This window comes from Narcine bancroftii, chromosome 7 (assembly GCF_036971445.1).
Source record: "Narcine bancroftii isolate sNarBan1 chromosome 7, sNarBan1.hap1, whole genome shotgun sequence".
NCBI lineage: Eukaryota > Metazoa > Chordata > Chondrichthyes > Torpediniformes > Narcinidae > Narcine > Narcine bancroftii.
In genome coordinates this window covers 213013408-213030676 of record NC_091475.1, presented here as the reverse complement: position 1 = coordinate 213030676, position 17269 = coordinate 213013408, and the positions used below count along the sequence as shown (strand labels likewise).

Here is a 17269-nt window from a genome sequence, read left to right as displayed (position 1 = left end):
AATTTGCTGCCACGAGCAGCTGTGGAGGCCAGGTCGTTTAAGGCAGAGGTTGCTGGGTATCTGAATAGTCAGGGTATCAGAGATTATGGGGAAAAGGCCGGGGAGTGGGGCTGAGTGGGAGAATGGATCAGCTCATGATGGAATGGTGGAGCAGACTCGATGGGATTAATGGCCTTATTTCTGCTCCTGTTTTATGGTCTTACCAACCATCTCTGTTCACCCCCGACTCCCTCTGCTCCTCTCACCTCTCTATGTTTATCTGGCTTCCCTGAAACCGAGGTGCAGCCTGACTGTGGGGCCCTTTTCAGGATGAAAGGAACCAGATTCTCACCACCTACCTGTGGACCAGGCTGATGTGGAGAGACACCTTCTTTTGCTGGAACAAGGAAGACTATGGTGACCTGGACAGCATACGGGTGCCCAATAGTTATGTGTGGAGACCTGACATCATCCTGTACAACAGGTGGGTGGCCAGCAGAACCCAGTGGAATGAAACCTTTGGCAATTCAATCACCCAATTTTTGGACATGGCATTTCACAAAACACTTCTGCAGGTCATTGGGTGTATTTAAGGCAGAGATTGATGGGTTCTGGATTAGCCAGGACATCCAAGGTTATGGGGAGAAGGCTGGGCAGTGGGGCTGAGTGGTAAAATGGATCAACTCATGATTAAATGGTGGGGCAGACCCAGTGTCTGAGATTTCTGCTTCTCTATCTTATGGTCTTATGTCTTCTTTGGCTTGGCTTCGCGGACGAAGATTTATGGAGGGGTAATGTCCACATCAGCTGCAGGCTCGTTTGTGGCTGACAAGTCCGATGCGGGACAGGCAGACATGGTTGCAAGCCTCGGATGCCCCCCAAAGTTCCTCAACATGGTTATCCAACTGCACGAAAACCAACAAGGTCTTATGTACAACTAGGAAAATTGCTGGACAAACCCTGATTTTATTTGATTTTGTTGGTGGAAAGCAATTTTCCTCTTTTTTAGACGTTCATCAGGAAAGAGGTGTCGGTGCCACAAGACTCACACCACCAGGTTCAGGATCAGTTGCTCCCCCTCCCCCATCAGACTCCTCAACAACAAACTCAGTCAGGGACTCGTTTAAGGACTCTGACTTGTGCACTTTATTAATTTTTTCCAGATAGTTTTCATATCTCTTTTTGATGTGTACCTTTTTCTTGAAGACAGTTTGTACAACTGATAAGTAGAATTTTGCCTGACCCACAGGAAAAAGAATCTCAGGGTTGTATGTGATCAGATTAGATCAGATACTTTTTTTCTTGTAATAAAACAGAAAATATAATATTATACAGGCTGCCTTTAGTCTGTTGTAAAGCAGACAAAGATTCGACATGAGTATTGCCCGGAGCTCCTTACAGTCAGAGAGAGAGAAACAAAAGAGAGTCCCTTCAGAGACACTGAGGGCCCGTGGATTTGCCTCCAGCCTCCTGCAGCCGCACGGACTCCTGTTCGATCTGTCAGCAAGACGAGCTCCAGATCCGAACCTCCGACATGATCAGGCAGCTTTAAGTGCCCGAGGCCCCTCAGGACCCCTTCTTGCCCTCAGCACCCTCTCAAGTCCTGGTTCCGGCACTTGGTTGTTGGGAGTCCATCACCAGCACCTCTCAGCCTGTGTGGATCCTTCAGCCACAGAGCTCCTCACTCGTCTGCCACTGTGGTCACTGTCATGCAGGTACTTTGACAATGAATCTGAATTTTGAACAGGCCCTTCCATCCCATGAGTCTGTGCTGCCCAATACACCAATTAACCTACAACTCGGTATGTTTTGAATGGTAGGAGGAAACCGGAGTCCCTGGGGAAAACCCACACAGACATGGGGAGGACGTCAAAACTCCTTACAGACATTGCCGGATTCAAACCCGGGTTGCTGGGGCTGTAATGGTTTCACTGCTCTGCTCAGCGAGCTGCCTACAAAAATGAAATCAAAATGAAACACTTCAGAAAATTGGAAACCCGGCAACAGCAATGGAGAGGGGAGGGTTAATGTTTCAGAGTGAGGTTTCTGTCAGTTCTGATGGGGGAGGGGGAGGTGAAGTGCTTCCAGAAGGTTCCTGTTGCAACTATCTTCCTTTATAATTTCTTCGAAAGACTAGACTGTCGCTATTGTTAATGACTCATTCAAGAAAAAGTCTGTACTAAAGTTGAGTTTTGTTTTCCACGGTTTATTAAACTTTATATCAGTTACTACATTATTACAAATTTGATATACGGTACTAAACTAGGATAAACAATTAAACAATGCTTAAATGATACTTAAAATGTTACTAAAATGGTCAATAAAAGTTTTCAGACTAATTCAAGTCCTTCCATCTTCGCAAAACAAATTAAAACTAGCTGTAATCTCAAACACACAGAGAGCCAGCTATAACCTTGAAGCTACTGTTGGTGTTATATGTCAACATTCTCTGGCTGATTACAACTTACAATTCATTTTTACCCTTACAAAACCGGCCCCTAATCATTATATCTAAAAAAAATTACCATTACAAAGAAAAAAACAATATACATCAGTTAAATATTCAAAAAAAGGTGAAAGTCAATTATCAAAGCTTTCTGCTTCTTGTAAAAGACAGATTTTGGAAATTGGTCTGTTTAGAAAACCAGTTTTAGTCCGAACTTGACGTACAGTCCTTTTTGCTCCAACAATCTTTCCCATCAACCAAGAATTTCGAGGCTCTGAATGACCCATGATAATCACTACATCCTGAGCCATGAAATTCCTTTTTTCAAACTTGAAATTTCATCTGCAAATCTCTTCCTCTGGCAAAAGCAGATTATCTCCAACTCAGCATTAAGGGTAAAACACAGGATTCTGTTGACACAAATGTTGGAGAAACTCAGCAGGTCAAACAGTGCCTTTATGTAGCAAAGGTGAAGATCCATCACCAATGTTTTGGGCTGGAGCCCTTCATCCAGGTGTGGGAGAACATGAGAGATGTCCAAACAAAAGGAGGGGGGGAGGTTAGTGAGGGTGGGAGATGTCAGATATAATCAATTCTTTAACTGTGGGATGTCCCTTTACTTGTGTCTCAAGATTACCTGCCTTCCTTTGTGGTAGATCTTTTTGATGGATGTTATCTGACTGAAATTGTTTGTTTGTCTTTTCTGCTCTGATTCAGAGCCCATCTTTTAAATCTGAGCATCCATGCTGTTGCCCTTTTCAAACGATTCCAGGATGAGAAGTAATGGATTAAGCAGGCAACTGGATCCATTTGTCCAGACATTATCTGAACAGCATTTGCAATCTTATTTTTGATTTTAGTATCTTCTCTTTTGAGTTCAGTGTCTTCTGGTAAAATTACTTTTAATTTATCAGGATTTTGAGGCCACTCCTTTTGAGGCTGTAGAAGAAATCGAGGCCCTGACACCCACATTTCATTCTTCAGAAAAGACAACTTTCAAACCTCGGGAAGCCAGATCGGCAGGACAGTTAACTGCGTTAACAAATCTCCACTGTATTGGACATGAGACTTTATCGATTTCAGTGATTCTGTTGTTATATTTGAGCACAGAGATGCTATCGGTCTAAAATATGGAGTCTGTTAGTTTCATCTGCAACTCTCTTTTCAACATTGTGTCCATTCTGCTCGTCATAGCAGCAGCCATCAACTCCATTCGTGGGATAGTGATTGGTTTTAATGGAGCCTTTCCCATTACAAATCCACATTGCACCTGATCCTGGTTATTATGCAGTAACAGGTAACTAACAGTCCCCCACATAGATCAGCAAAATGTTGCAAATGACCAGGTATTACAATTCAGAAATTTGTGGGTTTGAAGCATCTCTCAATCATGAAGTCTTCCAGCTTATGAAGATCCTGCATCCAACACGTCCATTCCTGCCCAATGGAGTCTGGTATCTCATCATCCCAACCAGTCCTCTTCCTACACAAATCTTGCAGGATCTTCCTGGCAGTCAGGACCATGGAACCATATATCGAACTGACTGTTGATAGAATCCCCCTTCTTGTGAGAGGTCACTCCTTCAAAATGATTTTGAACTAAAAACGTCAACTGGACACACCTAATCCCCTCTCCACAGGAAGGTTGTCAGGGTCTAAGTTCAGATTCTTCATTTCTTTTGCTCTCTCTCTTTCAGGTATGGCAGCCAATACCTGGCGATTGTCACTTTTGTATTTGTCCATTTGGTAAGTCGATTTGTTGCCAATAGCTCTTAGCTCATAATAAAGAGCTGTAGCTTCTTTAGAGCTGCAGAAGTGAGACAGTCGTCCACATAGAAGGTATTTGTGATGGAGCTTATAGATTGAGAGACAGATTGTTCCATATTGTCTTCAGCACACTTCCTAAGGGCAAAATTCACACAACTTGGGGATGAAGTTGCTCCAAATAGATGCCCTGACATTCTGTATTCCACCATGTTCTGACCGAAGACTCCATCAGACCACCAAAGGAATCGTAACAAGTCACGGTCTTCAATTGGTACCTTCACCTGGTGGAACTTTGCTTCCACGTCTGCAGTGATGACAACAGGTTCTTTATGGAATCCAGTTAAGACTCCTATCAAGGTACTGGTCAAATCAGGACCCTGTAAGATTTGAGAATTTAGTGAAACTCCCCAAAACATTGCTCAACAATCAAGCACCACTCAAAGTTTTTCCTTCTGTGGATGCAAACCTCCATGATGTGGTAAGTATCATTTTTTTTGCCATCACCACATTCCAAAATATTATATGGTATTTTCTCTGCATAACCTTTGGATTTCATATCAGGCACATATTGGATGTAGCCTGAATGAAAGGAAGAATCTTTCTCAAATCTTCTCTTTAAATTCAGTGTTTGTTGCTCAACCACACTTTTATTATCACACATACATATTTCATTTTTCTTCAAAGAGGGGGTCAGCTCCGTGAGAAGCCAGAGGAGGTGGGTGAAATTTTAACCCATTTATTTTCTTCAGTATTCACTAAGGGAAAGAATATTGAGCCAGATGAAGTGAAGAAATATGGTTGGGAGCTCCTGGATAATATAAGAATTAATGAAGAGGTGGTGTTGGCTATATTGAAAAGATCAAGGTGGATAAATCTCCAGGTCCTGACAAAATATTCCCTAGGACCCTGAGGAAGGTTAGTGAACAAATAGTGGGGGTGTTTGCGGAAATATTTAAAATGTCACTGGCCATGGGGAAGTGCCGGAGGACTGGAAGGTGGCTCATGTTGTTCCACTGTTCAAAAAAGGATCCAAAAATAAACCTGTTAATTCTAGGCTGTAAGTCTGACGTCAGTGGTGAGTAAATTAATGGAAAGTGTTCTTAGAGATGGTATATACAACTATTTGGAAAGACAGGGATTGATTCGGAGTCGACAGCATGGTTTTTTACGTGGTAGATCATGTCTAACAAATCTTACAGAGTTTTTTGAGGAGGTTACTAAAAAGGTCAATGAGGGGAAGGTGGTGGATGTTGTCTATTTGGACTTTAGTAAGGCTTTTGATAAGGTTCTACATAAGAGATTAGTAAGGAAGGTGGAAGCATTGGGTATTAATAATGAAGTAGTGAAATGGATTCAACAGTGGTTGGATGGGAGATGCCAGAGAGTAGTGGTGGAAAATTGTTTGTCAAATTGGAGGCCGGTGACAAATGGATTTGCCTCAGGGATCGGTACTGGGTCCACTGCTGTTTGTCATATATATTAATGATCTAGATGACAGGGTGGCAAATTGGATTAGTAAATTTGCAGATGATACAAAGGTTGGGAGTGTTGTGGACAATGAGGAAGATGATCAAAGCTTACAGGGTGATATAGGACAGTTAGAAGAGTGGGCTGAAAGATGGCAGATGGAGTTTAATGCTGATAAATGTGAGATGCTACATTTTGGTAGGACTAATCAAAATAGGAGATACACGTGAAATGGTGGACAATTGAGGAGTGCAGTGGAACAAAGGGATTTAGGAGTCACGGTACATAATTCTATGAAGGTTGAATCACGAGGATAGGGTGGTGAAGAAGGCATTTTGTATGTTGGGTTTCATAAATCAGAGTATAGAACACAGGAGTTGGGATGTCATGTTGAAATTGAATAAGGCATTGGTGAGGCCAAATTTGGAATATTGTGTGCAGTTTTGGTGGCCGAATTACAGGAAGGATATAACCAGTATAGAGAGAGGGCAGAGGAGGTTTATGAGAATGTTGCCAGGGTTTCAGGGTTTGAGTTACAGGGAAAGGTTGAGCAGGCTGGGACTTTATTCCCTGGAGTGTAGAAGGTTGAGGGGCTATTTGATAGAGGTTTTCAAAATTATAAGGGGGGCAAATAGAGTCAATGTGGACAGATTCAAAAAGAGGGCATGGATTGAAAGTAAAAGGGGAAAAGTTTAGGGGAAACATGAGGGGGAATTTCTTCACGCAGAGGATGGTGGGGGTACAGAATTAACCCCCAGTTGGCAGTGGTTGTAGAAGTGAGATCGATGTTAATATTCAAGGGAAGAGTATATGGATGGGAGAGGTGTGGAGGGTTATGGGCCAGGTCAGTGGGACTAGGTGGGAGATGATGTTCGGCATGGACTGGAAGGGCCAAACTGGCCTGTTTTAAATGGTTATATGGTTAACCAGCTTGGCAGATTTGAACATCTTTTGAAGGTTCATAGTCGTCCCTGATGCCCTCAGGAAAGTCATCCTTGAAAAAAGTAAATCACAAAAATCTGCACACACTGTGGATGAAGTAAAAACTCAAAACGCTGGAGAAACTCAGCAGGTCAAACAGTGTCCATTATGTAGCAAAGATAAAGATACAGAACCAACGTTTCACACTTGAGCCCTTCATCAAAGTCATTCTTGAACTGCTGTTGCCACGACTCATCAAGCTTAACAATCTTGTCCTTATAGCCGACTGATTTTGAACCTCTTCTTTCTCCTAATGGTCCATTAATCATCCAACCAAGCATTTTTGACATCGTAAGGTCCATCTCCCCTACTCCTTATCATATCTAGTGGATCCAGAGCTTTAGGTACATCTGAACCAATCAGCAACTTAATCCCAGAGTTGATTTTGCATAAACAAACATTTTAATGGTTTGATGTGGAATGTTTCCTTTTTGCACAGGGATTAATATTCTGAGTGTCAACGTCTGGGAGTTCACAAAAATCCTTGCTATCCAGCCCAGTGATCTCTAGGCCTGAAATATCTTTGGTTTCAATGTGTTTAACTTGACCTATAGTTCTCAGTAGAATTTTTGACTTTCTTCCTTTAAGGTTAAACTTATTTATTAGCCCCTCCGTGCAAAATGTCACAGTGCTTCTTGGGTCAAGAAATACGCAAGTCTACTTTCTGGTCTCGACTGTCTAAAGTTTGCAGTTGTTTTCTCCAGCCCCAGTAAGACCTCTCAGCACTGTTTTCTTTTCTTGCTGTTTTTTGCCTTTTCCTGGAAGATACGGAGCATTTTGGGATGTGTTTGACTGCATTATAATCACAGCGGAGTCACTTTTTGCTGGTTTTCCTGCCGTGTCCTTGACACAGACAGAACGTGCTCCAATTTCCCTCAGGAAAGCGATTTTCTCACTAGACATCGTCTTTTCCATCTGTGCACACGTTTCCAAATCGTGCTCCTCATTACAGGACAAACATTTTTTCGCAACAGGCGAAAACTTTAATTTACCTTCATTTCTTTATCTGCCACTGCCAGGGAGGTGGCAAATGTTCTTTTTTAAAACTTTGGTTGAGGATACGATTTGGACTTCCCAACTTCTTTACCTAGTTTGAGAGCCTTCGATATTTCCACACACTGGATCTGAGACAACGTCCACTTGCCCTTTAATGAACTCTGCCAAATCCTCGAAAGTAGCCATTTTATCGCATCTTTTCTGGTTTTCAACAACTTGACTTCTCCATGGATCTCTCACCTAGAAGGGAAATTTATTTACATTGATTACCATATTATTATGTATAACAAGCTCTCGAAGATGCTCAATCTCCATCACGATGTTGCAACATCTTCTTAGAAAGAGTCTTAAGTACAACCATGAAAGTGGCTTCTGTACATAAGCTGTAGAAATGTTATACTTGTTGCCAAAGTATTGACTTAGCCAGTTTGAATCCTCATTCAGAGCCCTTCCTTGATAACTCTTTACAAGATCTTGCGAACTGCTCCAAACAGTTTGACATTTAATTTCAATGCCGTGTTCAAAGCTTTTCATAAACATTTGGAGTTCAAGTGGGTCTCCATCAGAAACTGGAATCTTTCTCTTGGGCAGAGAAGAGGGAGTCCGTCGCTGAATTAATGAGGCAGCCATTTCATATTGTCTTGGGCGCAAGTTACTTTGTTCACCCAGATTTCTATTACCTGACAGGAGTGGGTGGCAGTAGGCTCACCTCTCTGTCTAATGGGGTCATCAGTGGGGATTCAGATCTGGCATCACTGTGCCTTAACCTGTCTAGTTCAGGACCAAGCAGCTCTTGTGACCCTGGCCATGGCTCAGCCTTGGGATCAAATATTTTCTTTTTCTGTTGTCCTTCCTCAAAACACGACACTTTAGATAATTTCCTTCTAGCACCAGATACCTGGGGTGGTCAATAACAATTCTTTCATCTAGTTCCAGTCGCTCCTTTTGGCTCTTTAACTGCTCCTCCTGCTCTTCAAAGGCGTGTTTACTCTTAAGCCATTCTCATTCAGCCTTTTCAACCTTCACTTTTAGACGTGTTGATGCCGTTCTTGTGATACTGGAGGCTGCTCTCGGTCTCTTATTTCCACTGCTTCCTGTGTTTGACATACTATCTTTAGGTCCTATTTCATCCTGTAAGTCAGATGTTGCCTTAATATCCATCTCTGCATTTTGGATTTCCCACCCACCACCATCTTGTGGCACAACTTCAGCTATTTCCTTGAGGCTGATCTTAGTTTCTATTATTGCTTTTTTACAGTAATTCTGTGGTATCTGCAACCGTCTGCTTTCAGTCTTGCTTGATGAGTCTCTTCGTTTCCACTTGCGTCTAATTGCCAGCTTTGCAATTCTTCTGCAAGTTCTGTGACCTTCATCTTCTTGCCGGGGCGGCGCTGGCTGCCATATTATCCATTCAGCTGTTTGTCGCACTCAGACATCAAACATGCACAATGAGAACTCCAAAACCAAAACAGTCCTCAACGGACAAGCAGCGGTTTCTCCAAACTGTGCTCTAATTGCAATAAACACACAGAAGGAATCCTTTAGGAAGGCTCACCTCTTCTTCAGTGGCCTTGGTGCTGTTGACGTCCAAATTCCAAATCCAATTTCCAACTTTTATTCTGCCTTTCATTGACCAACGAGTCAATAGTTCCTCTTTTATTGACTAGACTAATCAAGTTTCTAAATCAAACATTCAATTAATAAACTTTAATTGTGCTGCCTTATAATAATTTTGAAAATTCAGAAGTTGTAATCCTCCTAGATCGTACTTCCATGTTAATTTTTGTCAAGATACTCTTGGCATTTGATCTGTCCATAAAAACTCATTAACTATAAAATTCAAATCTTTAAAAAAATTTTGAGGAACTTTACAAGGAATGGACTGAAAAATATATTGTAATCTTGGAAATATATTTATTTTAATACAAGTAACTCTACCTATTAATGTTATCGGCAAATCTTTCCATCGATTTAAATCTTTCAGGAAATGCTGGTCCTGACCTTGGCCCCAGCCCCAATTCCTGACCCCAGCTTGGCACCAGTGCCCAAATTGTGGGGATTTTCATTGTTGGGAGAAATGGCCACCTGTTGGATTGTACACTGAGGGCTACACCTCCCAGTCCTCAGATCTCATGTCTGACATGTCTCTTTTATTCCCACCCTCTCCCCTTCCCTGCATCCATTCCCATCACCCTGCCCACTCCTCCACCTCCCATGAACTCTTCCAAACTCTGCCTCCCCTCTCCCACCACACCCCACTCTCCATTCCTTTCTCCACCCCATCTTCTCCTTCCTCTCCAATTCCTCCAAACCCTACTTTCTTTCTCTCCCCTTTCTATCACTTCCTCCCCCTCCCATCCACCCCATCCTTCCACTCCTCTTCCCCTCACCCCTCCTCTCTTCTTCTCCCCCCCACTCTCCCCTTCTCTTTCTCCATCCTTTACCCATCCACTCCTTTCCCTTCCCCCAGTGTTGACCAGTTCTCCAGCCCTGCTGAAACCAATGTGGTGGTTCGATATGATGGATTGGTCACCTGGGACTCTCCAGCCATTGTCCGCACGACGTGCCAACTAGATGTCACCTTCTTCCCGTTTGACGGGCAGCGCTGCCCGCTAACGTTTGGCTCGTGGACGTACAGTGGGCATCAGGTGTCGGTGTGGCCAGGCAGCAACGGGGGGCAGCTGGCCGACCTGGTGGAGGATGTGGAGTGGGAAGTGCTGGGAATGCCAGCTCACCGTAGGCTGGTCCAGTATGGCTGCTGCGCCGAGCCCTACACTGAGGTCACCTTCACCTTGGTTCTGAAGCGACGCACTGCTTTTTACCTCTACAACCTGCTGCTGCCCTGCATTCTCATCTCCGGCCTTGCCCCCCTCGTCTTCTACCTCCCACCACCCTCTGGAGAGAAGGTTTCCCTGGGCATCACCCTGCTCCTTGGCCTCAGCATCTTTCAGCTGATGGTGGCCGACATCATGCCACCGGCTGACAGCGCACCTCTCATCGGTGAGTATCATCCCTTGCCTGACGTCCAGTCGTGCTTCCTCGCATCTGGCTCTCTACACCCCTCACTTCCCAACTGTTACGGGCCCAGAGGACCCCAAAACCCAGCAGCAACAGATCTTCACCAAGACAAATGGTTACTTCAACAAATGTTGCTTTTAATTATCTTTAAACATGAAAACCGAATCAAACTTTAACTTATCACTATTAACTTAACTAACCTAACTTAGTTCCCTTCTAATTCTAAGTGCACATGAATGTAATGTGTAAATTCAGAAAAGTTCATTGATTCACAGTCCAATCTCACTTCTCATTCCTCTAAGTTTACTGGTTGCAGGCAATTCTTATAGTGTGCACAGAATTTAACATGTATAAAGTTCACCAGGCTTTGGTGCTTGAAAGGTAAATGGTTACTGCTCAGGAAGGTTCTTGTCAGTTTTCAGAGAGGGATTTGTTGTTCGCTGAACGCCCACAACTGATTCCTTGTAACCAGCCTCTTCAGCGTCTTGCTGAAGAAACTTGCCCCATCAGGGTTCTCCAGATGATAACCTCTTTCTTTCAGGTCACCACAGAGTTCCTTTTAGTTTCTCTTATTTCAAGTGAAACATTAGGCAGCCAGTCCTCTCCTCTTGCATGAACCACAAGGGCTTTGACCAGGCTGAACCCCATCTTCCAAATGGGGTTTTCCACAAGCTCGCCAGCTTGTCCTTTTCTAGTCCCAACTACTACTGCTGACTGTCAAACTGCAGAATTGAATCCTCTCTCTCTCTCTCTATCTCTCTCTCTCTCTCAGAGAAAGCCTGTTTGACTCTCTCTGCTTGCAAAACCACATGACCCTCTTTGAACAGCAAGTTCCCTTCCAGATAATATGCAGCTCTGACAAGCTCTTTCATCTGTTACCTTTATGTAAACAACAATCCATAACTGGTCTCTTGAGCACTCTCCAAAGCTTTTGCAAAGGCTTGTCTAGCATGAGCAGAGCTCCAGTATTTTAAATAAGATCCGTTTTAAAGTGTTTGTATGTGACCTACACTAAAACCTGCCCCAATTTATCTCCCAAAAACATATCTATGTACAATACAAACACAACATTATCTGCCACACAACTGCTTCCTGTTCTTGTCTCATTTCCCTTCCTGTCCGTTGGCCTGGTAACCAAGTGCTGGTGTTGTTGTTTCAGGGAAATATTACATGGCCATGATGACCATGATGACCATCTCCACAGCCATGACCATCCTGACCATGAGCATCCACTACTGCGGACCTGAGGCCAGGCCAGTCCCATACTGGGTCAAAGTGGTCATCCTCGGACACCTGGCCAGAGCCCTGTCTGTCCATGAGCTGGGGGAGAGCTGCAGGAGGGGCATGGAGTCGGGGGACCAAGTGAATGATGGCCAACAGGTGCTTGAGGAAGTGGAGGAGCAGCACCCTGGAGAGGAGGGGGGAGCTGAGGGGGTCTCTGGGCTCTCTGACCTTCCGCGCGCCACCACCAACCATTCACCTGACAGGAAGGGGTACCCAGGCAGCTGCCCCCATCACTGGCCACAGCTGGCCCGGGAGGTGGAATTCATTGCCAGCTGCATGGGCAGGCAGAGGGAGACGCAGCAGCGGGTGTGGGAGTGGAGGACCGTGAACAGGGTGGTCGACCGTCTCTTCACCTGGATCTTTATGCTCATGGTCCTTGCAATGAGCGTGGTCATTGCCGCCCAAGCACTGTAGTCTGACTGAGGCCCGTCACGGTCCCGCTGAGGCTTGTGGCGATTTAACTGTCATCCTGCTGTAGCCCATTTGTGGTCCGGAAACCAGCCCTTCAGTTGGGGAACAACCAGCTCCCACTCGGTATCCATCAGTCAGAGTGTCCAACAGCCAGTTTGGTGTTCACAGCTGGAATACAGTCGGCCTCCAATTGAGCTATGGCCTTAAGTAATCCATTACTAACCACAGAGCACCAGTAGCATCCGATGCCATGGGCGCTCTGTGGTTAGTAAGTTGGTATGTGAGTGGAAAGAACCACTGCTCTAACCCATCCTATCGATAGATCCATCCAAATGTTTCTTAAACCTTTCAATAGCACCAGTCTCACCCCCCTCCTCCAGCACCCCATTCCACACACCTACCATCCTCTGTGTAGAAAAGTCACCTCTCAGGTTCCTGATAAATTTCTCACCTCCCCCCCACCTTAAACCTGTGTCCTCTGGTTACCAATTCCCCGACTTTGGACAAAAGTCTCTCTGCGTTCACCCGATCTATTCCCCTCATGATTCTGTCCACCTCTGTGAGATCACCCCTCATCCTCCTGTGCTCCCAGGAATTAAGCCCTGGCTTGCTCCACCTCTCCCTGAAGCTCAGGCCTCCGAGTCCTGGCCATATCCTCGTAAATCTCTGCACCCTCTCCAGCTCCACATCTCTCCTGCAGGGCAGCGACCAGAACTGAACACAGGATTGGAGAAGGGCACATGTTATCCACTCATTCAAGAAAGGTAATAGGGAGATTCCTGGGAATGATAGACAGTGACCAAAACTAAACATCAATCTCCAAATGTGGCCTCACCAGGATCTCGCAGAACTGCCTCACGACTTGCCATTGTTGGAAATACTCTATCAGGTGGCGACCGTGGAGAGAGGGAAATGCACAATTTTGGAGAAACTCAGCGGGTCAAACAGGGTCCAAAGGTAAAAATTAAGATTCAATTTATTGTCATGTAATAAAGTTTGCAAAATTTCACAGCATTTGTTTTCATCTGCTGTAAGGCGAGCAGCCTATCTACGCAAAGTGACGCCTATGGCCGGGGTGGCCAATGCATCAAAATAAACGGCAACGAGGAGGTCTCGCCAGAGCTGGCCACCATGTTGTATTGGTTGTTCTGTAATAGAGAGCAAACGGTTGGATGAGGGAGGAGGACAAAGGTACCGAGCGGGTGTATGTGTTCCTTGTATGTCTGGGCTGGGGTGAGGTGGGGGGGATCCCGGCCTTCAAGATTATTGGACAAGGTTGTGGGGTCAAGGAAGGTGCTGGTAATTTAAACCAACAGACGGCACGAGTGCAGAGGAAATGGTCCAAATGTTTGGACAACAAATTATTCGGGTTTCTCACTGGATTGAATGACAGATAGAGGCAGCTCACTGTGTCCTGACAGTCGAGAATTAGTGGGATCGCTGGTGGACTGTGAATGAGTGGGAGAACTTTCAGGTTAACTGGGTGGGAAGGGAAGGTTGAGAATCACTGCTCTAGACCCAATTGTTACTGAAATATTTTGCTTGAGAAAAATGGTAATTGGCCCATTTCCTTTGGAGTTCTGAAACCGTGCACATAACGAGTCAATGAGGGACGATTAAAACAGTGATTTTCAACCTTTTTCTTCTCACCCACATCCCACCTTAAGCAATCCCTTAGTATCACAGAGCACCGATGGCACAGGAATTACTTAAAGTGGGATGTGAGTGGGAAGAAAAAGGTTGAGAACCACTGGGCTACAACCTGCTCACTAATGACCCAGTTAATCTGAAAGTTATCCCACTCATTCACAGTCCACCAATGAAGGGAAGGTTGAGAACCACTGGGACTGGTGGTGAGCAGTTTAGAGCGAGGAGAGGGGGCTGGAAACACTTAGCAGGTCAGGCATCACCCATGCAGAGAGGGGAAGCAGGAAAGTCTGCAGCCGCTGTGATTGGAGTCGAAACAGATGCTGGAGGAACTCGGCTGGTCTCACAGTGTCCGTAGGAGATTTCCAGCCTGAGCCCTTAGAAAGAATCCTATATCACACAAACAGGCCCTTCTAGTCTGTGCTAAACTATTTTTCTGCCTGGTCCCACTGACCTGAGCCCTCCACACCTCTCCCATCCATGTACCCGTCCAAATTCTTCTTAAATGTTAAAATTGAGCCACATTCACCACTTCAGCTCGTCCCACCCCCCCCCCCACCACTCTCTGTGTGAAGAATTTCCCCCTAAACCTTTTCCCTTTCACCCTTAGCCCATGTCCTCTGGTGGGTATCTCATCCCCCCCCTCAGTTTGTCAAAAAGCAGGAAGGCACCTGAATAAAAAGGCTGGGGAGAAAGGGCATGGGGGAGGAGGACAGACCAACAGGCAAAGAGTGATCATTGACCATAACTAGGACAGGAGAGGTCGGGAGGGAACTGTGTGGGAGGAGGGAGCGACAAAAGACAGAAAAGGGAGAGTGACAGAGCTAGAGGAAAGGAGACTTAGGGATAGAAGAAGGGTGGGGATGGGGGGCTAATGGAAATTGGTGGAGTCGATGTTGATGCCGTCTGGTTGGAGGGGGGCCAGTCGGAGGATGAGATGTAGTTCTGACAATTTGTGGGTGGTCTTAGTCTGACAGTGCATGAGACCATGGACAGATGTGTCAGCAAGGGAATGAGATGGGGAATTGAAATGGGCGGTCACTGGGAGATCCACGTTATTGCGACAAACAGAGCCGAGGTGATCGACAAAGTGACCTCCTAGTCTGCGTCCAGTCTCTCCGATGTAAAGGAGACCCCAGCGGGAGAACTGGATACAGTAGACGACCCCTGCAGATTCACTTTGAGGAACTGTTTGCGGCCCCGAATGGTGCTAAGGGAGGACAATAGACAATAGACAATAGACAATAGACAATAGACAATAGGAGCTGGAGTAGGCCATTTGGCCCGTCGGGCCAGCACCGCCATTTTAGATCATGGCTGATCATTACCATCAGTACCCCTTTCCAGCCTTATCCCCATAACCCTTAACTCCGTTACCCACAAGAGTCTTATCTAACTCTCTTTTGAACATAGTCAGCGAATCAGCCTCTACCACCCTCTGTGGCAGAGCATTCCACAGATTCACACTTCTCTGGGTAAAAAAATGTTTTCTCATCTCCGTCCTAAAGGGCCTACCCTGTATTCTTAAACTATGCCCTCTAGTCCTCGTCTCCCCCATCATTGGGAACAAGTAATCAGTCTTCACCTTGTCTATCCCCCTGATGATTTTATATACCTCAATCATGTCCCCCCTCATCCTTCTAAACTCCAATGGATACAAGTCCAGTTTTTCTAGCCTTGCTGCATATGACAACCCCGCCATCCCTGGAACTAACCTTGTAAATCTGCGCTGCACACCCTCTATAGTTTGGAGACCAGAACTGGACGCAATACTCCAGGTGGGGTCTCACCAGGGCCCTGTATAACTGCAGAAGGGCGTCTCTGTTCCTATACTCCAATCCCCTCTTTATGAAAGCCAACATTCCATTTGCCTTCTTCACAGCTTTCTGAACCTGCATGCTAGCCTTCAGTGACCGGTGAACAAGTACACCCAGATCTATTTGCACTTCCCCACTCCCTAGCTTGTCTCCATTTAAATAATACTCAGCTTTCCTATTACTTCCCCCAAAATGAATAACCTCACATTTGTTCACATTGAAATTCATCTTCCATTTAGCCGCCCACTCCTCCAGCCTGTCCAAGTCCCTCTGCATTTTCCTGACATCCTCCTCACACCCCACACCGCCACCCAGTTTAGTGTCATCTGCAAATTTGCTCATGTTATTTATAATCCCCTCATCCAAATCATTTACATAAATTACAAACAACTGAGGACCCAATACAGATCCCTGTGGCACTCCACTCGTCACATCCTGCCATCCTGAAAAGGACCGGCTTACTTTGTTTCTTATTTCTTAACCAATTTCCTATCCATGTCAGCACCTTACCTCCAATACCATGCTCCCTGATCTTGCCCACTAGTCTCCCGTGCGGTACCTTATCAAAGGCCTTCTGGAAGTCCAAATACACCACATCCACTGGCTCTCCCAAGTCCACCCTCTTTGTCACATCCTCGAAAAATTCCAGAAGGTTAGTCAAGCATGACTTACCCTTAAGGAATCCATGCTGACTAGCCCTTATACTATTATTTCTGCCTAAGTGTTCTGCTATTACTCCTTTTATGATAGATTCCAATATCTTCCCCTCCACCAACGTCAGGCTGACTGGTCTATAATTTCCCGTTTTCTCCCTCCCTCCCTTCTTAAAAATCGGCACCACATCAGCCACTCTCCAATCCTCAGGGACCTCCCCCGAATCTATGGAACTTTGGAAAATGTCGACCAGTGCCTCCACAATTTCCATAGCCACCTCTTTAAGCACCCTGGGATGCAGCCCATCAGGCCCTGGGGATTTATCAGCCCTCAGTCCCAACAATTTACTCATAACCTCCTGCTTCTGGATCCGGATATCCATTAGATCCCCTACCTCCCCAGTAAAATTCCCCAAGTCTCTTGGTACCGCATGTAGGTGCAAGTGGGTGGGTCCCTAGGAGATGATTGGTGGGGAGGGAGAAGTGGATAAGGGAGTCATGGAGGGAGCGGTCCCTATGAAAGGCCGGGAGGGGACGATGTGTCTGGTGGTGGGATTATGAGGCAGGTGGCAGAGGAGGGTATTTTGGAGACTGGTGGGGTGGTAGGAAACCTGTCCTCATTGCAGGTGTGGGGGCGGAGGGGGCCAGGGCAGATGTGCAGGTAATGGAGGATATGTGGGTGAGGGCTGAGTTGATGGTGGTGGTTGTTGATGAAGGAGACATCTCTGATGATCTGGCATGGACGTCCTCATCCTGGGTGCAGATGTGACAGAGATGGAGGGACTGAGAGAATGGAATGGAAT

General features: G+C 45.5%; 1 protein-coding gene across 1 annotated transcript; it reads left to right on the top strand.

Moving 5' to 3' along the window:
• The first annotated feature begins 314 nt into the window (after positions 1–314).
• On the top strand, positions 315–14563 carry LOC138740168 (neuronal acetylcholine receptor subunit alpha-9-like). Its single transcript, XM_069892568.1, has 3 exons — positions 315–463; positions 10107–10636; positions 11814–14563. The coding sequence occupies exons 1-3, from the start codon at positions 354–356 to the stop codon at positions 12350–12352; spliced, it is 1179 nt and encodes a 392-aa protein (XP_069748669.1). The 5' UTR covers positions 315–353; the 3' UTR covers positions 12353–14563.
• The last annotated feature ends 2706 nt before the right edge of the window (positions 14564–17269 follow it).

What these genes read in the sequence shown, in the direction of transcription:
- LOC138740168 (XM_069892568.1), top strand. Translation starts at nt 354, where the DNA reads ATGTGGAGAGACACCTTCTTTTGCTGGAACAAGGAAGACTATGGTGAC. An exon ending in GACATCATCCTGTACAACAG is followed by an intron (nt 464 to 10,106) that starts GTGGGTGGCCAG and finishes CCCTTCCCCCAG; the next exon opens with TGTTGACCAGTTCTCCAGCC. An exon ending in TGACAGCGCACCTCTCATCG is followed by an intron (nt 10,637 to 11,813) that starts GTGAGTATCATC and finishes TTGTTGTTTCAG; the next exon opens with GGAAATATTACATGGCCATG.